General features: G+C 42.1%; 1 protein-coding gene across 1 annotated transcript in view; it reads right to left on the bottom strand.

The window, feature by feature from the left end:
* The window catches only part of LOC117525724 (spectrin beta chain, non-erythrocytic 1), a 141,468-nt gene extending 115,558 nt beyond the window's left edge, over nt 1-25,910 (bottom strand). Inside the window, exons 1-2 of the mRNA XM_034187651.1 lie at nt 25,810-25,910; nt 6,516-6,731 (exon numbers count right to left, since the gene is read on the bottom strand). Of these exons, the coding sequence (XP_034043542.1) occupies nt 6,516-6,669 (154 nt within the window). The 5' untranslated portion in view covers nt 6,670-6,731; nt 25,810-25,910. The remainder of the gene's footprint in view (nt 1-6,515; nt 6,732-25,809) is intronic.
* Between the last annotated feature and the right edge of the window lie 218 nt (nt 25,911-26,128).

Here is a 26,128-nt window from a genome sequence, read left to right on the forward strand (position 1 = left end):
ATGAAACCAGGACTGCCCGGGACAAGAAGCAAGGCATCGGCACTGCTCGTTCTGTTCTGCGGCTGCAGGTCCGACTGCTTATTGTGTTCGTCTTCCCTCCACATTCAGACATGCCACACACACAAACCCCGCCCACACATACAAGCCCCACCCATCTCTCAAGCCGCACAGGGAAGTGGAAACTCCCCCCCCCCATGAAGAATTTAAAAACATTTAAAATTCAAATGTTAACATTCACTGAATTAATACACAAATAAATCTTTAATGAAATCCCAAATACATTGTTAATGTTCAGGGAAATCAGGCAAACAGAAATCATTATTACTGATTAATCTGACAATAAATCAGCCAATAGCATCACAGCTACAGAATGATGTCACCACGGTGTGCAGAGGTCAGAGGGCGTTTCCCTGAATTGTTCTACGCTCACATTCCTGACCAGCAGACAAACATCCTGTGCACGGTGCACATACACACACACACACACACACAAAATGACAAACACAGACAGACAGACACACAAAACCACAAACAGGGACAGACACACACACAAGACCACAAACACACACAAACACAAAACTACATACACAGACAGACAGACACACAAAACTACAAACACACAGAGACAGACACACAAAACGACAAACACAGACACAAACACAAAACTACAAACAAACCACAAACGCACAAACAAAAAAAACACAAAAACACACGAACAAAAAACCACAAACACAGACAGACACACACACAAAACTACAAACACACACACACAAAAACCAAACACACAGAGACAGACAGACACACAAAACCACAAACACACAGAGACAGACACACACAAACAAAAAACCACAAACACAGACAGACAGCCATACACACAAAACTACACACACATACACACACACACAAAACCAAACACGCATAGACAGACAGACACACACACGCACACAACACCACAAACACACACACAAACACAAAACCACAAACACACAAAGTCAAAACTACAAAGACAGACAGACACATACACAAAACCACAAACACACACAAACACAAAACCACAAACACAGAGACAGACAGACAGACACACAAAACCACACAGACAGATACAAACACAAAACCACAAACACACACAAACAAAAAACCACACAGACAGACAGACACACACAAAACCACAAACAGACAGACACACACATAAAACCACAAACACAGACAGACAGACACACAAAACCACAGACAGACAGACACACAAAACCACAAACACACACAAACACAAAACTACAAACACAGACACAAACAAACAAACCACAAAACCACAAACACAAACAAAAGAAAAAAACAAAACCACAAAAACACACAAACAAAAAAAACACAAACACAGACAGACACACACACAAAACTACAAACACACACACACAAAACCACAAACACACACAAACCACAAAACCACAAAACCACACAAACCACAAAACCACAAACACAGACAGACAGACATACACACAAAACTACAAACACACACACACAAAACCAAACACGCAGAGACAGACACACACACGCACACAACACCACAAACACACACACAAACACAAAACCACAAACACACAAAGTCAAAACTACAAACAAAGACAGACAGACACATACACAAAACCACAAACACACACAAACACAAAACCACAAACATAGAGACAGACAGACAGACACACAAAACCACACAGACAGATACAAACACAAAACCACAAACACACACAAAAAAAAAACCACACAGACAGACAGACACACACAAAACCACAAACACAGACAGATACACACATAAAACCACACACAGACAGACACACACATAAAACCACAAACACAGACAGACACACAAAACCACAGACAGACAGACACACAAAACCACAAACACACACAAACACAAAACTACAAACACAGACACAAACAAACAAACCAACCACAAAACCACAAACACAAACAAAAGAAAAAAACAAAACCACAAAAACACACAAACAAAAAAACCACAAACACAGACAGACACACACACAAAACTACAAACACACACACACAAAACCACAAACACACAGCGACACAGACACACCAAACCACAAACACACACAAACCACAAAACCACAAACACACACAAACCACAAAACCACAAACACAGACAGATATACACACAAAACTACAAACACACACACACAAAACCAAACACGCAGAGACAGAGACACACACAAAACCACAAACACAGAGACAGACAGACACAAAACCACAAACACACACACAAAGTCAAAACTACAAACACAGAGACAGACAGACACAAAACCACAAACACACACACAAAGTCAAAACTACAAACACAGACAGACAGACACAAACACAAAACCACAAACACACACAAACACAAAACCACAAACACGGAGACAGACAGACAGACACACAAAACCACAAACACAGAGACAGACAGACACAAAACCACAAACACACACACAAAGTCAAAACTACAAACACAGAGACAGACAGACACAAAACCACAAACACAAACAAAAAACCACACAGACAGACACACACACAAAACCACAAACACAAAACCACAAACACACACAAACAAAAAACCACAAACACAGACAGACACCCACAGAAAACTACAAACACACACACAAAACCAAACACACAGATAGACACACACAAAACCACAAACAGAGACAGACAGACACACAAAGTCACACACAGAGACAGACAAGAGACAAACACAAAACCACAAACACACAAACAACAAACCACAAACACACACACACAAACACAAAACCACAAACACACACAAAACCACAAACAAACCACAAAACCAGAAACACACACACAAACAAACAAACCACAAAACCGCACAAACAATAAAAAACCACAAACACAGATAGACACACACACACACACACAAAACTACAAACACACACACACAAAACCACAAACACACACACACACAAACAAACCACAAAACCGCACAAACAATAAAAAACCACAAACACAGATAGACAGACACACACACACACACAAAACTACAAACACACACACACAAAACCACAAACACACACACACACAAACTACAAACACACACACACACACACAAAACCAAACACGCAGAGACAGACAGAGACACACACACAAAACCACAAAACCACACAGAGACAGACAGACACACAACACCACAAACACAGACAGACAGACACACAAAACCAGACAGACAGACACACAAAACCAGACAGACACACAAACACAAACACAAACTACAAACACAGACAGACAGACACACAAAACCACAAACACAGACACAAACAAACAAACCACAAAACCACAAACACAAAAAAGAAAAAAACAAAACCACAAAAACACACAAACAAAAAAACCACAAACACAGACAGACACACACACAAAACTACAAACACACACACACACAAAACCACAAACACAGACAGAGACACACACAAAACCACAAACACACAGCGACACAGACACACCAAACCACAAACACACACAAACCACAAAACCACAAACACACACAAACCACAAAACCACAAACACAGACAGACAGACATACACACAAAACTACAAACACACACACACAAAACCAAACACGCAGAGACAGACAGAGACACACACAAAACCACAAACACAGAGACAGACAGACACAAAACTACAAACACACACACAAAGTCAAAACTACAAACACAGACAGACAGACACAAACACAAAACCACAAACACACACAAACACAAAACCACAAACACGGAGACAGACAGACAGACACACAAAACCACACACACAGAGACAGACAGATACAAACACAAAACCACAAACACACACACAAACAAAAAACCACACAGACAGACACACACACAAAACCACAAACACAAAACCACAAACACACACAAACAAAAAACCACAAACACAGACAGACACCCACAGAAAACTACAAACACACACACAAAACCAAACACACAGATAGACACACACAAAACCACAGAGACAGACAGACACACAAAATCACACACACAGAGACAGACAAGAGACAAACACAAAACCACAAACACACAAACAACAAACCACAAACACACACACAAACACAAAACCACAAACAGACAGACAACCACAAAACCACAAACAAACAAACCACAAACACACACAAACAAAAAAAACCACAAAACCGCACAAACAATAAAAAACCACAAACACAGATAGACAGACACACACACACACACAAAACTACAAACACACACACACAAAACCACAAACACACACACACACACACAAAACCACAAACACAGACAGACAGACATACACACAAAACCACAAACACACAGAGACAGACAGACACACAACACCACAAACACACACACACAAACACAAAACCACAAACACACAGAGACAGACAGACACACAACACCACAAACACACACACACAAACACAAAACCACAAACACACACACAAAGTCAAAACTACAAACACAGACAGACAGACACAAACACAAAACCACAAACACACAGAAACACAAAACCACAAACACGGATACAGACAGACAGACACACAAAACCACACACACAGACAGAGACAGATACAAACACAAAACCACAAACACACAAACAAAAAACCACAAACACAGACAGACACACACAGAAAACTACAAACACACACACAAAACCAAACACACAGATAGACACACACACACACAAAACCACAAACAAACAGAGACAGACAGACACACAAAACCAAACACACAGAGACAGACAGACACACAACACCACAAACACACACACACAAACACAAAACCACAGACACACAAAATCACACACACACAGACAAACACAAAAAAACCACAAACACACAAACAACAAACCAAAAACACACACACACAAACAAAACCACAAACACAGACAGACAGACAGACACACAAAACCATAAACAGACAGAAACACACACACAAAAACCAAACATACAGAGACAGACACACAAACAAAACCACAAATACACACACAGAGAGACAGACCAAAACCACAAACACACACAAAACCACACACACACACACACACTAAACAACACACACAAAACCACACACACTAAACCACCCACACAGTCACCCACACACACAAAACTACAAACACATACACTAAACCACACACAGAGAGACAGACAGACACACACACAAACCACAAACACACACACTAAACCACACACAGAGAGACAGACAGACAGACACACAAAACCACACACGGACAGACACAAAACCACAAACACACACACTAAACCACACACAGAGACAGATAGACACAGACACAAAACCACAAACAGACAGAAACCAAACATACAGAGACAGACACACAAACAAAACCACAAACACACACACAAAAAAAACACACACACAGACACACACACACACTAAACCACACACACAGTCACACACACACTAAACTACAAACACACACACTAAACCACACAGAGAGAGACAGACACACACACAAAACCACAAACACACACACACTAAACCACACAGAGAGACAGAGACAGACAGACACACAAAACTACAAACACTAAACCACACACAGAGAGACAGACAGACAGACACACAAAACTACAAACACACACACGCTAAACCACACACAGAGAGACAGACAGACAGACACACAAAACTACAAACACACACACACTAAACCACACACAGAGAGACAGACAGACAGAGGCACAAAACCACAAACACACACACTAAACCACACACAGAGACAGATAGACACAGACACAAAACCACAAACAGACAGAAACACACACACAAAAACCTAACATACAGAGACAGACACACAAACAAAACCACAAACACACACACTAAACCACACACAGAGAGACAGACAGACAGACACACAAAACCACAAACACACACACTAAACCACACACACGGACAGACACAGGCACAAAACCACAAACACACACACTAAACCACACACAGAGACAGATAGACACACACACAAAACCACGCACACACACACACACACAAAACCACAAACACACACACTAAACCACACACAGAGACAGATAGACACACACACAAAAATCACGCGCGCACACACACACACAAAACCACACACGGACAGACACAGACACAAAACCACAAACACACACACTAAACCACACACAGAGAGACAGACAGACACACACACACACACACACACACACACACACACACACACACACACACACACGACTACTGCCCGTACCTATGCTAAGTGTTGTTAAAGCCGCCGCCCACTCCCCAAACATGTGTCATTTAATCGTTAAACCTGCTTTAGGGCTTGTTGGCCTATGCTAGCTTGGTACTTTATTATAAGTGGGCATGTTGCCCATGCTCCACCCCTGTTCCCATTCATGGGTCAGCGGGGAGTTGGGTGGAGTCGGGCAGTGCTCAGACGGCCACATTTGTTTTGATTAGTTGATTGGTCCGGTTTGTCCACAGTCTGTGGCCCGTCACCTGTTAGGGAGGCGGTCCTACCTGCGAGGGCTTTGATCCGGGAACGCTCAAAGAGGCGGGCCGAGCTGTTCTCGTTGTCCCAGTCGTCGTCCCAGCGGTTGTTGACCGTGTCATTGCTGCTGTAGTGCTGCTGCAGCTCCATGTGGTCAAACTCAGTGGCCACAGTTGTCATCATGACCTTTCACTTCTGACCTTGTCACCAGAGCCAAGGTCACATGGGCAGTACCACGCTGAGGCCTGTGGGACGACAAGAGTCATCAAACACTTTTAGAGTGAACACTGAGGCGAGACGGCGGGCTGTCGACGGTTCGATTCCTGCGTACAGCACCAATAAACTGAACCCAGGTCACAGGGTAACGGTGGCCACACCCCTCATCATCAGCTCCAGGAAGTAGTACCACTGCCATTTATCAGGAAACACGTTCTTCAAAAATACCACAACCAGATCACAAACAGCTGAAAACAATTTCTTTTGTTGACAACACAAGAAGTGACATCACAACCCAGTCTGCAGGCCCGAATGACTGAAACGTGTGTCTGCTGTCTAAGAGTGCAGGAAGCACACATGAAGCTACCACTGATGACTCATTTCCTGAAAGTGTTTCACAATAAAAGTAATAAAAAATAAATAAAAACAGGCGGCCACAGAGGAAAATATTTTACTGAGGAAGTTCCATCACGACTGTAAAATCAGAGGTTCACTTTGACACAAGAGGCACCATAAAGGAGAACCAGCTTCACTTAACCTGCAGGGTCATCGTGAGAAGAAAAACTGAAGCACTGAGACGATGTGGACAAAGTCTCAGGAAGCCGTGAAGATGAATCAAGTCTTTATGATGAATCACGTCTTTATTCAGCTTCAGGGCAGCACATGTATTCAGTAGCAGTGGAACCAGATGCGCCGTGCGCTTATACTACTAAAGATTGAAATCTTGCACTAAAAAAAAAAAAGGGGGGATAAGATGCAACTCCACTACTTCCTAAAACTTTGTCCAACCCGTGGACAAGTTCACGTCTCTGTTTTCTTGATGACTCAGCAGATTCCATTGTGCAGCACTTTGATTTATTGTTGCATTGCACATTTACTTGTCATCATGTCGCATGTTTATTTGTTGTTGTGCTGAACATTTATTTGTTATTATTTTGTATGTTTATTGTTATTCTGCATATTTAATGTTATTCTGTATATTTATTTGTTGTCATTCTGCATTTTTATTGTTATTTTATTGTATGTTTGTTGTTTATTGTTATTCTGCATATTTAATGTTATTCTGTATATTTATTGTTATTTTGCATATTTATTGTTATTCTGTATATTTATTGTTATTCTGCATATTTAATGTTATTCTGTATATTTATTGTTATTTTGCATATTTATTGTTATTCTGTATATTTATTGTTATTCTGTATATTTATTGTTATTCTGCATATTTAATGTTATTCTGTATATTTATTGTTATTTTGCATATTTATTGTTGTTCTGCATGTTTGTTTGTTGTCATTCTGCATTTTTATTGTTATTTTATTGTATGTTTGTTGTTTATTGTTTTTCTGCATGTTTATTGTTATTTGGCATGTTTGTTGTTATTGTTATTTTGTATGTTTACTGTTATTCTGTATGTTTATTGTCTGTGAGCTTCATCCATCATTTATCTGTTAAATCGATTTGAATTAAATCAAATTCAATCTGGTAAATCGCCCATTAGGTTTTCCGACAGCCGCACTAATCGATTGATGAGTGAAATGATTCATTCAAACGGACAAACTCCAGAATATGAATTGAAACTGTTTTAAAGTACTGACTGTTTATTTAAAAACCTGCTGTGCGGAGTCAAAAGTGACTCCGCCCACTCGGCTCACAGGGTTCAGGGTGGGTTCGGACACGGAAACGCGTGATGTGTCTGAGCTGCTCTCTGTGATGTCACTGTGATGGAAACAGCACCGGGCTCCTATTGGCTGCCAGCTGAGCCAAGCTAATGGAGGACATCAGAGGAGAGAAAGCCATTAGAGTTTCACTGAGTCCTGAGGGAGTCCAAAGTCCATTAATGAATCAGGAATGAGGAACCTTCCCAGAATCCTTTTCTGCTTGGAAAGGACATCTTTCCATACGCTGAGTCTGACCCGGCAGCAAGATGTCAGAGGTCACAGCTGTCACCCCAACAGCTCACACGTGTGGGACGCGGTGGTCCTGGTTCAGGACCGGTGTCGCCGCCCGAACAGTCCCCTCTAAAATTGGTCTGCCTGCCTTCACCGCAGCAGTTCACTGATTATCACCTCGTTTCTGCTTCAAACTGCCTCCAGTCATCATCTGTCTCAGCCACAGATATCTGAAGCTTTTCTACAACAATCATTTCCACATAAATTCAGCATTATTTCATCGTAAAACACAGAGGAAGCGATCAGAGCACCACAGCCAGGGCTTAATTTGAGGGGGAGCAAGCCTCGGACGTTGGCTCCGCCAGCTATTTATACTGGATCCGGTGATCCGCCACCTCTCTTGACTAACAAAATATAAAAAAATAAAATCACCGCGATTGCTCTCACTGCCAATCACACCGCCGCACTCCTGTCTGCTGTGCGGAATTGCGTCAAATCTGGCACCATGTCCAGAGGCTACGCTCGCTGTTTTGATCTGGATGTTGACCGTAGCCACAGAGCTCCGTGGCCACCGAGAGAGGACTTGGATTCTTTGCGGGTCCCGCATCCATATCCCCGGAGGCAGTAAGTGAAGGGAGAGTTCTGTGTGTGTCTGTTTATAATCTTCTCGCACAGAAGAAAAAGTGTTTACACAAGAGAGAAAAGTCAGAAAATGTTAATGCCTGTTTGAGAAAAGTGTGTAGTGAGGGCTTTTACAGCCTTAAAACATCTATAATAACTGTAAAAAATAGTGCTGGTTACTTCGCGGATTTCATTTATCGCGGGTTATTTTTAGAACGTAACTCCCGCGATAAACGAGGGACCACTGTACATCATTAAACAGGAATTTCTACTCTGTCCGGATTTGGTGTGACTAGTGTTATTAGGCCTACAATACATGCCCAGTTTATTTTCGGTGTGGCGCACAGCGTTGTTCGCCCCCCCCCCCCCCCAACCCTTCTTTTTTTTCTGCACCGGAGTCACCCATCCTCTGCGCTCCGGGACGTCCCACTTTACAAATTAAGCACTGGCCACAGCCACACGTCTGTGTCCCACTCTCTGAGTCCCACTCTCTACACCCAAAGCGATCAAAGGGATTAATGTGATTATGAACCATCAGATGACAAAATAAAACCTCTTAAATCATTCTAAAGTCAGTTTGAAGCAGAAACGAGACGATAATTGGTGAATCGCTGCAGATGCTCTGAAATGACACGTGCAGTGAAGGCGGGGCGGGGACTGATTTTTAAGGGGGACAGTTCGGTCAGTAACACTGGCTGAGATGATTATCATTGGTGATGTTGTTAATTAATCCATTAACTCTGTCACGTGTGATTCACCAAAACTACACGATCTACATAAAAACCATCCAGAGTCCAGGGATGGACCTGGGTCCAGCTGGCCTGGGATGAGGACTAACCAACAGGAATCAGAGCTGTGGTTTCTCAGACTGTTCACTCTAACCTGTGCCAGCCTTCAGGGGGCACTGTGCTGGCTCTTAAATGATAGACAGGAAGAAAGTAAACAAGTCCAACTGAAACAGTAAACAACAAAAACCAATAATAAAAGAAAAAAAAAATCATATGAGTGAGTGAAAACAGGCGTGGAAGGAAACAAAGTATTCGGGGGGGGGGGGGGGGGGGCCAGTACCTCTGGGCCCACACAGACTCACATTCTCCAAACATGCTGAGATCCTGATCTTGGTTCACAAAAATCTAATGTACAGCACCCCCAGTTCCATGCATCAATACCAGAGCAATAATAACCAGAGCGATCAATAATCAATACCACAGCAATTTCATCAATACTACAGCAATCAATAGCCAATACCACAGCAATCAATAATCAATACCAGAGCAATCAAGAATCAATACCACAGCAATAAATCACCAATACCACTGCGATCTCATCAATACTACAGCAATCAATAATCAATACCACTGCAATGAATAACAAACACCACAGAGATCAATCAATACTACAGTGATCATTTATCAATACAAGAGTGATAAATAATCAATACCACAGCAATCAACAATCAATACCACAGCGATTTCATCAATACTACAGTGATCAATAGCCAATACCACAGCAATCAATTATCAATACCACAGCAATCAACAATCAATACCAGAGCAATCAATAATCAATACCACAGTGATTTCATCAATACTACAGTGATCAATAGCCAACACCACAGCAATCAATTATCAATACCACAGCAATCAGGAATCAATACCACAGTGATTAACAATCAATACCACAGCAATCTCATCAATACCACAGCAATAAATCACCAATACCACAGCAATCAACAATCAATACCAGAGCAATCAATAATCAATAACACAGCAATTTCATCAATACTACAGCGATCAACAGCCAATACCACAGCAATCAATAATCAATACCAGAGCAATCAAGAATCAATACCACAGCAATAAATCACCAATACCACAGTAATCAATTATCAATACCACTGCAATGAATAACGAACACCAGAGATCAATCAATACCACAGTGATCATTTATCAATACAAGAGTGATAAATAATCAATACCACAGCAATCAATTATCAATACCACAGCAATCTCATCAATACCACAGAGATCAATAACCAATACCACATCAATCAATCAATACCACAGCAATCAATTATCAATACCACATCAATCAATCAATACCACAGGGATCAATTACACAGATTTTTCATGGAATAAGCAGAAGACTCATTTAGTCTAACTGGGGGGTGAGATCGAGTGGACAAGGACTTGGTACCAGCGGGTTCTGTGGTCAAAGGATTGAACCGACAACCTTTGAATCCCAAAGTGTTTTAGGGCGTGACGTCTCCAAACAGAACCCGGTGCCTGTTTGTGGTTCAGTGTAACGATTAACAGATTTTTTTGACACATGTTTTGGAGGAAGAGCTCGAGTAACTAGAGTGCCGAGATAGAGAGAGTGGCGACAAGTAACTAGAGTGCCGAGACAGAGAGAGTGGCGACAAGTAACTAGAGTGCCGAGACAGAGAGAGTGGCGACAAGTAACTAGAGTGCCGAGACAGAGAGAGTGGCGACAAGTAACTAGAGTGCCGAGATAGAGAGAGTGGCGACAAGTAACTAGAGTGCCGAGATAGAGAGAGTGGCGACAAGTAACTAGAGTGCCGAGACAGAGAGAGTGGCGACAAGTAACTAGAGTGCCGAGACAGAGAGAGTGGCGACAAGTAACTAGAGTGCCGAGACAGAGAGAGTGGCGACAAGTAACTAGAGTGCCGAGACAGAGAGAGTGGCGACAAGTAACTAGAGTGCCGAGACAGAGAGAGTGGCGACAAGTAACTAGAGTGCCGAGATAGAGAGAGTGGCGACAAGTAACTAGAGTGCCGAGACAGAGAGAGTGGCGACAAGTAACTAGAGTGCCGAGACAGAGAGTGGCGACAAGTAACTAGAGTGCCGAGACAGAGAGAGTGGCGACAAGTACTAGAGTGCCGAGACAGAGAGAGTGGCGACAAGTAACTAGAGTGCCGAGACAGAGAGAGTGGCGACAAGTAACTAGAGTGCCGAGATAGAGAGAGTGGGGACAAGTAACTAGAGTGCCGAGACAGAGAGAGTGGCGACAAGTAACTAGAGTGCCGAGACAGAGAGAGTGGCGACAAGTAACTAGAGTGCCGAGACAGAGAGAGTGGCAACAAGTAACTAGAGTGCCGAGACAGAGAGAGTGGCGACAAGTAACTAGAGTGCCGAGATAGAGTGGCGACAAGTAACTAGAGTGCCGAGACAGAGAGAGTGGCGACAAGTAACTAGAGTGCCGAGACAGAGAGAGTGGCGACAAGTAACTAGAGTGCCGAGATAGAGAGAGTGGGGACAAGTAACTAGAGTGCCGAGACAGAGAGAGTGGGGACAAGTAACTAGAGTGCCGAGACAGAGAGAGTGGGGACAAGTAACTAGAGTGCGGAGATAGAGAGAGTGGCGGCAAGTAACTAGAGTGCCGAGATAGAGAGAGTGGCGACAAGTAACTAGAGTGCCGAGATAGAGAGGTGGCGGCAAGTAACTAGAGTGCCGAGATAGAGAGAGTGGTGGCAAGTAACTAGAGTGCCGAGATAGAGAGAGTGGTGGCAAGTAACTAGAGTGCCGAGATAGAGTGGGGGACAAGTAACTAGAGTGCCGAGATAGAGAGAGTGGCGACAAGTAACTAGAGTGCCGAGATAGAGTGGCGACAAGTAACTAGAGTGCCGAGACAGAGAGAGTGGCGACAAGTAACTAGAGTGCCGAGACAGAGAGAGTGGCGACAAGTAACTAGAGTGCCGAGACAGAGAGAGTGGCGACAAGTAACTAGAGTGCCGAGATAGAGAGAGTGGCGGCAAGTAACTAGAGTGCCGAGACAGAGAGAGTGGCGACAAGTAACTAGAGTGCCGAGATAGAGAGAGTGGCGGCAAGTAACTAGAGTGCCGAGATAGAGAGAGTGGCGGCAAGTAACTAGAGTGCCGAGATAGAGTAGGGGACAAGTAACTAGAGTGCGGAGATAGAGAGAGTGGCGACAAGTAAATAGAGTGCCGAGATAGAGTGGCGACAAGTAACTAGAGTGCCGAGACAGAGAGAGTGGGGACAAGTAACTAGAGTGCGGAGATAGAGAGAGTGGCGGCAAGTAACTAGAGTGCCGAGATAGAGAGAGTGGCGACAAGTAACTAGAGTGCCGAGATAGAGAGAGTGGCGGCAAGTAACTAGAGTGCCGAGATAGAGAGAGTGGTGGCAAGTAACTAGAGTGCCGAGATAGAGAGAGTGGTGGCAAGTAACTAGAGTGCCGAGATAGAGTGGGGGACAAGTAACTAGAGTGCCGAGATAGAGAGAGTGGCGACAAGTAAATAGAGTGCCGAGATAGAGAGAGTGGCGACAAGTAACTAGAGTGCCGAGATAGAGAGAGTGGCGACAAGTAAATAGAGTGCCGAGATAGAGAGAGTGGTGGCAAGTAACTAGAGTGCCGAGATAGAGTGGGGGACAAGTAACTAGAGTGCCGAGATAGAGAGAGTGGCGACAAGTAAATAGAGTGCCGAGATAGAGAGAGTGGCGACAAGTAAATAGAGTGCCGAGATAGAGAGAGTCGTGGCAAGTAACTAGAGTGCCGAGATAGAGAGAGTGGCGACAAGTAAATAGAGTGCCGAGATAGATAGAGTGGCGACAAGTAACTAGAGTGCGGAGACAGAGAGAGTGGCGGCAAGTAACTAGAGTGCCGAGACAGAGAGAGTGGGGACAAGTAACTAGAGTGCCGAGACAGAGAGAGTGGGGACAAGTAACTAGAGTGTCGAGATAGAGAGAGTGGGGAGAAGTAACTAGAGTGCCGAGACAGAGAGAGTGGGGACAAGTAACTAGAGTGTTGAGATAGAGAGAGTGGGGAGAAGTAACTAGAGTGCCGAGACAGAGAGAGTGGGGACAAGTAACTAGAGTGCCGAGACAGAGAGAGTGGGGACAAGTAACTAGAGTGCGGAGATAGAGAGAGTGGCGGCAAGTAACTAGAGTGCCGAGACAGAGAGAGTGGTGACAAGTAACTAGAGTGCCGAGATAGAGAGAGTGGCGACAAGTAACTAGAGTGCCGAGACAGAGAGAGTGGGGACAAGTAAATAGAGTGCCGAGATAGAGAGAGTGGCGACAAGTAACTAGAGTGCCGAGACAGAGAGAGCGGGGACAAGTAACTAGAGTGCCGAGACAGAGAGAGTGGTGACAAGTAACTAGAGTGCCGAGATAGAGAGAGTGGTGACAAGTAACTAGAGTGCCGAGACAGAGAGAGTGGGGACAAGTAACTAGAGTGCCGAGATAGAGAGAGTGGCGACAAGTAACTAGAGTGCCGAGATAGAGAGAGTGGGGACAAGTAACTAGAGTGCCGAGATAGAGAGAGTGGCGACAAGTAACTACATTGCCAAGATAGAGAGAGTGGCGACAAGTAACTAGAGTGCCGAGATAGAGAGAGTGGCGACAAGTAACTACATTGCCAAGATAGAGAGAGTGGCGACAAGTAACTAGAGTGCCGAGATAGAGAGAGTGGTGACAAGTAACTAGAGTGCCGAGACAGAGAGAGTGGCGACAAGTAACTAGAGTGCCGAGACAGAGAGAGTGGGGACAAGTAACTAGAGTGCCGAGATAGAGAGAGTGGTGACAAGTAACTAGAGTGCCGAGATAGAGAGAGCGGTGACAAGTAACTAGAGTGCCGAGACAGAGAGAGAGTGGGGACAAGTAACTAGAGTGTCGAGATAGAGAGAGTGGGGAGAAGTAACTAGAGTGCCGAGACAGAGAGAGTGGGGACAAGTAACTAGAGTGCCGAGACAGAGAGAGTGGTGACAAGTAACTAGAGTGCCGAGATAGAGAGAGTGGTGACAAGTAACTAGAGTGCCGAGACAGAGAGAGTGGGGACAAGTAACTAGAGTGCCGCGATAGAGAGAGTGGCGACAAGTAAACTAGAGTGCCGAGATAGAGAGAGTGGGGACAAGTAACTAGAGTGCCGAGATAGAGAGAGTGGCGACAAGTAACTACATTGCCAAGATAGAGAGTGGCGACAAGTAACTAGAGTGCCGAGATAGAGAGAGTGGCGACAAGTAACTACATTGCCAAGATAGAGAGAGTGGCGACAAGTAACTAGAGTGCCGAGATAGAGAGAGTGGTGACAAGTAACTAGAGTGCCGAGACAGAGAGAGTGGCGACAAGTAACTAGAGTGCCGAGACAGAGAGAGTGGGGACAAGTAACTAGAGTGCCGAGATAGAGAGAGTGGTGACAAGTAACTAGAGTGCCGAGATAGAGAGAGCGGTGACAAGTAACTAGAGTGCCGAGACAGAGAGAGTGGGGACAAGTAACTAGAGTGTCGAGATAGAGAGAGTGGGGAGAAGTAACTAGAGTGCCGAGACAGAGAGAGTGGGGACAAGTAACTAGAGTGTCGAGATAGAGAGAGTGGGGAGAAGTAACTAGAGTGCCGAGACAGAGAGAGTGGGGACAAGTAACTAGAGTGCCGAGATAGAGAGAGTGGTGACAAGTAACTAGAGTGTCGAGATAGAGAGAGTGGCGACAAGTAACTAGAGTGCCGAGACAGAGAGAGTGGGGAGAAGTAACTAGAGTGCCGAGACAGAGAGAGAGAGGGGGAGAAGTAACTAGAGTGCCGAGACAGAGAGTGGGGACAAGTAACTAGAGTGTCGAGACAGAGAGAGTGGGGACAAGTAACTAGAGTGTCGAGATAGAGAGAGTGGGGACAAGTAACTAGAGTGCCGAGACAGAGAGAGTGGGGACAAGTACTAGAGTGCTGAAATAGAGAGAGTGGGGACCATGACGAGTTGAAAAAAACAAAAACAGGTCACGTGACTCCGGAGCCATCTTGGTTCCAAACAGTGTTGACTGTTAATGTGTCTGTATGTAATCAGCTATTTTATTCATTTATTCTCTGGAAAATGTCGGGTTGTTGTTCGTTTGGAGGCACAAATAGACACAACAAGGGCTTCAAGATGTACAGATTCACTTCAGATCTGAACAGAAGAAACATTTGGTAAAATAAAGTCAGCGTGTGGGATGGAAGCGACTTCATCATCAAAGCTTTGAGAGGTCAATTTATTGTTCAGTCCCATGTCCAGTAAAACTCACCTAAACCATCATCATATAAACCAAATATTCACAGTCACCAGACAAAAAAGTCCTAAAGTTTTTGTATTGTTTTCCATGGAATAAACATCGTATATAACAGATTTTTCACTCACATCTGATAAAATGTCTCGTCCAATCACAATGTATTTCCATTAAACCCCTTACATGTGGGACCGGAGACATTTACGTTATTAAAAGTCCAACCGTTTATTTTTTCACACCGTGTTCAGACTCGGACCTGCAGCCTGACGTGAAACCTGTTAAATCAGACGCAGCAAAAGGCTGTGATTTGACACTTTGCTGCTTTCACTGCTTCATATTTTAACAGTTTTACAGTTTACACGCTGATAACGGATCAGAAAAGTCCTCATCACATTTACAGCACAAAGTCAGTAAAAGAGGAAATGTTCAGCTTCCCTTTGATTTGGAGGTGATGATTGTAGAAAGAAAAACTTGTTGAGGGTCAAATTAGTCCAGAATAAAGCAAATCCAGAGACAGAGAACTTTAAAACTGTCACACACGTCGTTGTATGACACAGAGTTACAGAGCTGCAGACGCATAAATCAGGCTTTAAATAATTAAATAAATCATCATAACTTATAAATTTGATATCTTAACTATTTTTATATATTTTGATAGCACCTGGACCTGGATGTGTTTCTGTTTGTGGTTAAAAGATTTTAAAAATGTGAAACATAAAGGTTCATTCAGTAGTTCAGAGCGAGTTGGAACCAAAATGGCGCTGTGTTCTGAGTTGACGCCGTTCTCTCAATAAAGGCACTCTAGTCTTAACTACTTTATCAATCTGCACATTTTAAATCTATGTTAACAAAAAAAACACTCTGTAAAGATTTGTTGTGGCTTGGGGCATGTTGGGAAATGTAGTCAACTGATAAGTTAACATTTTGGTTTTAGCGAGACCCTGGTCCTGGATTATCTGGCTAAAACATTAGACAGTTAACTACATATTTAATTTATGATTTAAACAACAGGTTCAGAATGTTCTGGATCAGGATTTGAAACAGTTTTTAACAGACCTTGGAACCTGACTTTTGTCTTTTTCCCCCACAAACTATTTTGCGCATAAAATATACCGATGATACCTGACTCACACTGTTTTAATCATATGGCTATGATGCTATGCGCACTCTGATTGGCTGATTTCTACTCTGATATTTTCCTATATCAGACCGTTACCATGTCAATCAGTCTGGATCGTGTATCAGATTTAACAGTTTGTTCATAATTTTCACAGCACGAATAACAACAAACAAAAAGCAAACATTTTATACTTATCAGGCCAAGGTATTCCAAATATTAACAACACCTGATGGAAACACAATGAGCAGTTGTACCGGATCTTCAATTTCTCAAATAATAATGTTCCTCTCAACTGTAGCTGGAATCCCTCATTTTACTAGATTCTGGACATGTAGAGAATGGAGAGAATCTGTATTGTAAATATAATCAACCAAGTCCCAGAATTTTAAATCTGCAGACAAGCAAATAACGAATTTGTTGGCTCACGATATGGTTTATTACTGATAATTCTTATACGTAGCTTTCTTTTGAAACAGAAAAACTGGTTTAGTATTAGTTTCTATATGTATTACCCCAAACTTCGACACAATATGTTCATATATGGAACAAGTAATAATACAATAACATGCTTTGGAGGGCGGTATCCATTTTCAGAGGCCCGACGTTCACGCCCAGTCGCACAACGTGACAGATATTCGCCTCGAGTGCGACTGGGCGTGAATGGAGGGACTCAGAAAATGCTACCGCCCTCCAAAAGCATGTATTTGCATATTATCACTTTTTACTGAGATACATAACACGTAACGGTACATAAAACCTTGGCTCACTTAACTTTTGTCGTGTCACCTGGCGGCGTGCTGCTCTCCAAATTCGGCAGTGCGTCCTATCAAGCTGGCTCTGCTTTAGTGCTGTTCAAAATCATCTCGCCTTCTTCATCTTTACCTCTGCGGACAGTTTTTTTTTCCCCCCTCTGTAGACAGTTTCTGGGCTGCGCGCGCTATGAACATCATTTGTTACCACACAGCGGGCGGGTATAGCCAGATAGCATCGCGTAAATCTACGATACCAGCTAGCGACGCCCGGTAAAGTGATAATAATGCCTGATATAAATTGGTTAATGCATGTTGGGTGAGGAAGTCTGGACTTTACACAGAATTGCAATGGCTTTTGAATTCTTAGATTAACATAGTTAATATGTGTTTTCCAGCTTAATCTATCGTTGACAGACTGAGCGGGAGGCGAGAGAAGTGCTGGTAAGTGAGAGAATCTCAACAAACGAGCAGAGAGAAGTGAACTGAAGCAGTTATACATCAGAACAGGTGTAATAAGATAATGAGGTGCACGTGGAGGAGGAAAGGGCCTGGAAGGGGGGTGGTCAGGTGACAACTAAGAGCCAAAAGAGATGCAGAAAGCAGTGACAAATGGGCAAGTAAATGACAGATGAATGGGGCTGGCCAACAGTGATGACAAAGTGCAGGTGCAGGACATGAGAGGTGCAGTGATCAGAAAGAGACTGTGATAACAATGAAACTGGACATGACAACTTAGAGACGTGAGCGAAGTGCAGACAAAGAGAGAATGAAGGCAGGTGCAAGTGAGCGGTGACGAGATTACAGACAAGACAAACTAGAGCCATACAAAGAAAAACATGAACAGGAATCTAACATTGATCAGGACTGAAAAGCAAACCAGAAGATGATAACACACTGTGACAAAACCAAGTGGAACAGACAGACAAAACTAAAAGAAAAAACAGAAACTAAGTGTAACAAAACCTGGCATCACAGTACTACATATTACAGACATGAGAGCAGCAAAAATAGGCAAACCATAACTAAAGATAACCATGAAAACACAGACTGATAGAACAAAACTAGAACGGAACCTGGCCCATGGCTGAAGTATAAAAGTACAAAGAAGAATGTGCCAAAGCAAAATAGAACATCGAATAAACACATGAGAAGAAGCAATTATAAAACAAGGCTGGGGCAAAAGGAATAGAACAACTAAAGAGGAAAAATAAGGGTGAAGCCTGGAACTGGGCGGGGCATGACAATACCCCTCCCCCAAGCGGTTGCCCCAGGGCACCCGCCCAAAACAACCCGACACTGGGTGGGCGGCCGGTGGGCCCAGTACGGTGGTGCACACAGAGGCAGGACAGCCATAAACAGGGCCAAAAAAACAGGACGCCCCCAAGGGATGGCCGACAGAGCCCAGAAAACAGGCGGGTCGTGATCAACTAACTGGGTCAGGAGGGTGGACCTGGAATGTAACATCAAGCAAGGACACTCAGAAGTGTGATTATGGGACGAACTGACCCCTAGGGCGGTGCAGAGAACCCTCTGGGCCAGATTTGTGATGCAGTACCCAAAAACACCAAGTGGAGCAACCAACCTCCTAAGGAAGAGTCCCACAGAATGGAGAAGCACTGGGCAATAAGGAGAAGCACCATGCCGAACAGCCCATATAAAGAAAAATAAAGTGCCTCAACATCCCCGCTACCAGACCAGATCAAACCAACGTAAGATTCCAAAACACATGATATTCAGATATATGCATAACACCCTAAGGAAATAACTAAAAGAGACCAAAAAGCACAGTCAATATGCAGAATAATGTATTTGAACAAAACCATAAAAAAGAGAACCCCAAAGAACCACACTCATGAGCTGTAATGCAGACAGAAAACAAAAACCAAGAGCAGACCAACACAAGAATCAACCAGAATAACCTGTGCTTCTCAGAGAGCCGAATGAACTGCAAAAACTCTGTGGGTAATAGGGATTAATCGATGTAATCATGGGACCAGAGAGAGGACAGATGTTGGGTGAATTACTTTCCAGAAACCACAACCAAACCCTGGAGTGATCCCCTAGGAACACAATTATTTATATCGAGTATCAAAGTCAGGACCTTCAATAATTGTGTGTCATGGTCATTCATGGCCCACCCCAGGAGTGGGCGTGGGGCTTTGAACAGATATTCAATGAGGCACATAAAGAAAGCACAAAATAACCCGTAAAAAACAGAGGTTCAAATGAAAAGTCACTAACCGCCCTCCGTTTGTGTCCTCGGGCGTCGTCTTCTGAGCGACAGTAAAGTTGGAGCAGGACAAGGAGGCTCAGGAGAGGAAGGTTCCAACAGCGTGTGTACGATCGACGCACCATCAGGCATCGAGACTGGCCTGCGGCGCGGCATGCTCTGAGGTTAACCCACCAAGTGACGCAAAAGCAATGTGTGCTGAGGCCAGTCCGGCGGCTGGTGCCACAGAAGCAGTGTGCTCAGAGACTGGTCCGGTCGCAGGTGCTGCAGGCGCCGCTGGCGCGGAGACAGGTTCAGCCATAGGCGCCGCTGGCGCGGAGTCTGGTTCAGCTGCTGGCGCGGTGCACGCGGAGTCTGGTTCAGCCGCTGGCGCGGCTGTGCGCGGAGTCTGGTTCAGCCGCTGGCGCGGGGCGCGCGGAAACTGGTTCGGCTGGAGGTGCCGCTAGCGCGGAGACTGGTTCAGCCACTGGCGCATTGCGCGTGGAGACTGGTTTGGCTGGAGGCGCCGCATGTGCCGCTAGCGCGGAGACTGCTTCAGCCGCTGGCGCATTGCACGCGGAGACTGGTTCGGCTGGAGGTGCCACAGGTGCGGAGACTGGTTCAGCAGCCGCGGCGCGGTGCGCGTGGAAGTGGTTCAGCCGCTGGTGCCGCAGATGCCGCTAGCGTGGAGACTGGTTCAGCCGCTGGCACACGGAGCGCATGGTCTTTCGTGGCACAGGTTACACGAGGCTTACGAAGGGCTGGTACAGGTGGTAGGCTTGGAACAGCCGTGTCATTTCACGGAGATGCTGAGAAGTCGGGCATGAGGAAGTCCAAGACGTGAGCGTGGTTGGGGCTTCCAGGTGCCAACGCGCTGATGGCGTCAAAACAGTGGAGACCGGCTCCGCTTTGGCCCGTGGTGGGCGTGTGGAATCCACATGAGTCTTACGTGGCGCAGGCTTAGGTGGTGCCTGTGAAGGGCCAGAATGGGTGCTGAGCGTGGCTGTGATCCTGGTTTCCACCGGCTGAGATGGTGAGGCCGGGTTTTTGCACTGATGCGCACCAGGCTGCGTCCAAAATTGTTATGTACTGAGGTGCGGTTGAACAGGCAGCGGTGATGTCCGATTCAAACAAAAACTCAATTGGATCTTCGATGCATGGAGAACCTGGCCCTGCTTAAAATGAGATTGTATGTTCTTCAGTTCTGGAAAAAGAGTGGACCACGTCTGACTCGGCTTGTAAAAGCTGATCAAGGGAAGAACGTGCCAAAGTAAAATAGAACATAGAATAAACACATGACGAAGAAGGCAATTAATAAAACAAGGCTGGGGCAAAAGGAACAGAACCAAATAAAGAGGATAAAACTAAGGGCTGAAGCCTTGAAACTGGGCGGGGCATGACAATCGTCAATATGAACACCAAGAAATTTTGTATCTGCTACAATTTCAATTTCAATATTGTGTAATAATAGATTTTTCCTTAAGTTCCTGATTTATTCCCAAATAATGATACACCTAGTTTTACCAAAATGAAGCCATAATTTATTTAGCCACGTTAACAAATAACCATTAAAATGATCTGCTATAGCTTTGTTTTCTTTAACAATTGTGTCAGTATTTGATAAAAATAGGCAGGATATTCTTTGACAACTTTTGTTTTATTTATGATTTCATTTAAAAAACCTCCAAGTACTCTTTATATTCATTTAAATTTTCCAGTAAATCACTATAATACTGCCTTTTACACGAATCACATAATGTATGTTATTTGTTTTATATGTCTATCGTATCTCGGCTTCAGTTGTTCTAGATTTTAAAAACTGCTTGTACAAAAATGTTTCTTTTACATGCATTCTGAAGTCCCTTAGTGATCCAAGGTTTATCTTTGCTTAGCTTCTTTTCCATCTTTTCACACACAAGGGCAATGTCTATCATTATACATTGAAAATAATAGAAATGAATGATTGTAAGATTGATCTACATCCTCACTCCAATTTTGCTGTCTTAAATCCGTCCTAAGCTTTCATAGTTTCCTCTGTTATTTCTTGTGAAGTTTGTAATGTAATATGGTCAATTTGTATCGACTAATGATTGAAAGCAACAAAAACAGGCAGCTGGTCACTGATGTCACTATGAGAAGTCCACCCATTATGTTTCCCACAGTAATGTTTGGTCAATACATTGTCAATAAGTGTTGATGAATTCCTAGTTAACCTAGATTGGATGAGTATTACTGGATACAGCCCATACAAATACAGAATTAATAAATTCATCATATGTGACTATGAGGTTGAGGAGATCCATATTGAAGTCTGCCACAAATAAACAAAAGCTTATTATTTTTAAAGTTGTTGTACATACATGTCAGTTTATCCACATAAATATTTGTGTTTGATCCAGGAGCTCTGTAAATACAACTTATGATTATGTTTTTTTGAATTTTCACATTTAATTTCCACTGAGACACATTCCATGACATTGTCAAAGGGAATATCATTAACAATTTTCACACTGATAACTAAACTGACATAAAGTGCCACGCCACCGCCCCTTTATTCATCCTATTTACAACAAAAAGACCATAACCATCGAGCCGGACCAAGTCCATGTGCTCATCCCTCAACCATGTCTCTGTAACTGCAATGACAGAAAAGAGGTTACTGACACTTTTTAAACAATCCTGAATTTTGGGCGAATTCATAGGAAGACTTCTACTATTAAAATGGAGAATATCTTATTATATTTGTTTATATCTTATTATATCAGTTTATATCTTATATCTGTTAATATCTTATATGTTTATATCTTATTATATCAGTTTATATCTTATTATATCTGTTTACATCTTATTATATCAGTTTATAGCTTCAGTTTATATCTTGTATATTTTTATTTCTTATTATATTTGTTTATACTTATATCTGTTAATATCCTATTATATCACTTTATATCTTCAGTTTATATCTTTGTATATTATTATATCTTATTATATCTGTTTTATATCTTATTATATCAGTTTATATCATATTATATTGTTTATATCTTATTATATCAGTTTATAGCTTCAGTTTATAGTCTATGTATATTTTTATATCTTATTGTTATATCCTATTATATCACTTTATATCTTCAGTTTATATCTTTGTATATTTTATATCTTATTATATCTGTTTATATCTCATAATATCAGTTTATACTTATATCTGTTAATTCTTATATCTGTTAATATCCTAGTATATCACTTTATATCTTCAGTTTATATCTTTGTATATTTTTATATCGTATATCTGTTTAGATCTTATTATATCTGTTTAATATCTTATATCTGTTAATACCTATTATATCACTTTATATCTTCAGTTTATATCTTTGTATATTTTTATATCTTATATCTGTTTATATCTTATTATATCAGTTTATTCTTATTATAATTGTTTATATCTTATATCAGTTTATTCTTATATCTGTTAATATCTTATTATATCAGTTATAGCTATTATAATTGTTACATCTTATTATATCAGTTTTATAGCTTCAGTTTATATCTTTGTATATTTTTATTATTATATTGTTTATATCTTATAATATCTGTTAATATCCTATTTATATCACTTTATTATCTTCAGGTTTATATCTTTGTATATATTATATCTTATATCTGTTAATATCCTATTATATCACTTTATATCTTCAGTTTATATATTTGTATATTTTTATATCTTATTATATCTGTTTATATCTTATTATATCAGTTTATATCTTATTATAATTGTTTAAATCTTATTATATCAGTTTATAGCGTCAGTTTATATCTTTGTATATTTTTATTCTTATTATATTTTGTTTAATCTTATATCTGTTAATATCCTATTATATCACTTTATATCTTCAGTTTATATCTTGTATATTTTTATATCTTATTATATCTGTTATATCTTATTATAATTGTTTATATCTTATTATATCAGTTTATATCTTATTATATCTGTTTATATCTTATATCTGTTTATATCTTATTATATCTGTTAATATCTTATTATATCTGTTTATATCTTATTATAATTGTTTATATCTATTATATATGTTAATATCTTATTATATCTGTTTATATCTTATTATAATTGTTTATATCTTATATCAGTTTATATTTTATTATAATTGTTTATATCTTATTATATCAGTTTTATCTTTGGTGGCCAGTGGTTAATGCACTTGGTTCAGTTCGGAAGGTTCTGGGTTCAATCCACCCCTGCCACATTTCTCCATGTAATGTGGAGTTGCGTCAGGAAGGGCATCCGGCGTAAAACCTGTGCCAAATCAACATGCAGTATCCACCTTGGATTTGCTGTGGCGACCCCGAGTGCAAACAAGGGAAGGGACTTACTATATCAGTTTATATCTCAGTTTATATCTATATCCGTTTTATCTTATTATATCTGTTAATATCTATTATATCTGTAATATCTATATCCGTTATATCTATTTATCTGTTAATATCTTATTATATCTGTTATATCTTATATCAGTTTATCTTATTCTGTTAATATCTTTATATCTGTTATCTTATTATTATCTTATTATATCTGTTAATATCTTATATATCTGTTATATCTTATTCTTATATCTTATTATCTGTTAATATCTATATATCGTTATATCTTATTTATATCTATATCTGTTAATATCTTATATATATCTATTATATCTGTTAATATCTTATATCAGTTTATATATCAGGGGAGGTGATGGCCTAGTGGTTAAGCGTTGGGCTTGAGACCAAAGATCCTCAGTTCAAATCCCAGCCTGACTGGAAAATCACTAAGGGCCCTAGGGGAAGGTCCTTAATCCCTAGTTGGTCCTGGTGGGTAGTGAGCACGCCAGCAGCCTGACATCAGTGTGTGTGTGTGTGTGTGTGTCTGTATACATGGGTGATCGTGAGGCATCACTGTAAAGCGCGTTGAGCTTCTGATGCAGATGGGAAAGCGCTACATAAATGCAGTCCATTTACCATTTTCTACCTGTTTATATCCGTTTATATCTCATAATACTTATTTATTTCTGATTTGTTTCGGAAGTAGATCGATTTGTCACAAACTAACAATCCACCTTTTATTTATGTATTTTTTTAAGTGGACTAAAATCTGTCTCTGAACTCCAAACACCATCACGTGGGCTACAGTCCCGGGCCTCACCTGATCCGGATCCGGCCCTGTAAACAGGCTCCTCCGAAAACTGTTCCTGGGAGCGTGGGTCTGATCCGGATCATCTGGGCCACCGGAGGCCCAAAAACCGGAGGAAAAAGCCGCAGATCTGCGCCGCTAAACGCGGTTCTGGTTCCCGCGGCCACGCCTGCTTTTTGCGCACCGTTATCCTCCATCCGCCAACCGGGACACCGAACCGGATCAACAGGGTCCCGGCGCACATTCACAGTCCGACCCCGAACTCAAGTTCACCCAGAACCGGATCAGGGTTTTGAATGGGCTCGGAAGGAAGAAGAGGATCCGCTTACCTCTGAGGAAGACGGTCCAAGTCCCAAGTCCAGACCGAGACGATCCGGATCCACAAAATCACCACAAGAACAGAGCTGCTGCTGCTGCCCGCCGCAGGAATGACGGGAAAGATTCCGCACTGACCCACCCCTCTGCTCCCCCACCCCCGCCCCGCGCCCCCCCAAATAATAAATGTTTTAATTTCACAATAAGAAAAGTCATAATATAATAATAAAATACATTATTATTAAAACAGTCAATAAAACAAATCAGACATTTGACAAACAAACAAATCTGTTTTTAATTTCACAATAAGAAAAAGTCATAATATAATAAAAA

The sequence above is a fragment of the Thalassophryne amazonica genome, chromosome 15 (assembly GCF_902500255.1).
Source record: "Thalassophryne amazonica chromosome 15, fThaAma1.1, whole genome shotgun sequence".
Taxonomy (NCBI): domain Eukaryota; kingdom Metazoa; phylum Chordata; class Actinopteri; order Batrachoidiformes; family Batrachoididae; genus Thalassophryne; species Thalassophryne amazonica.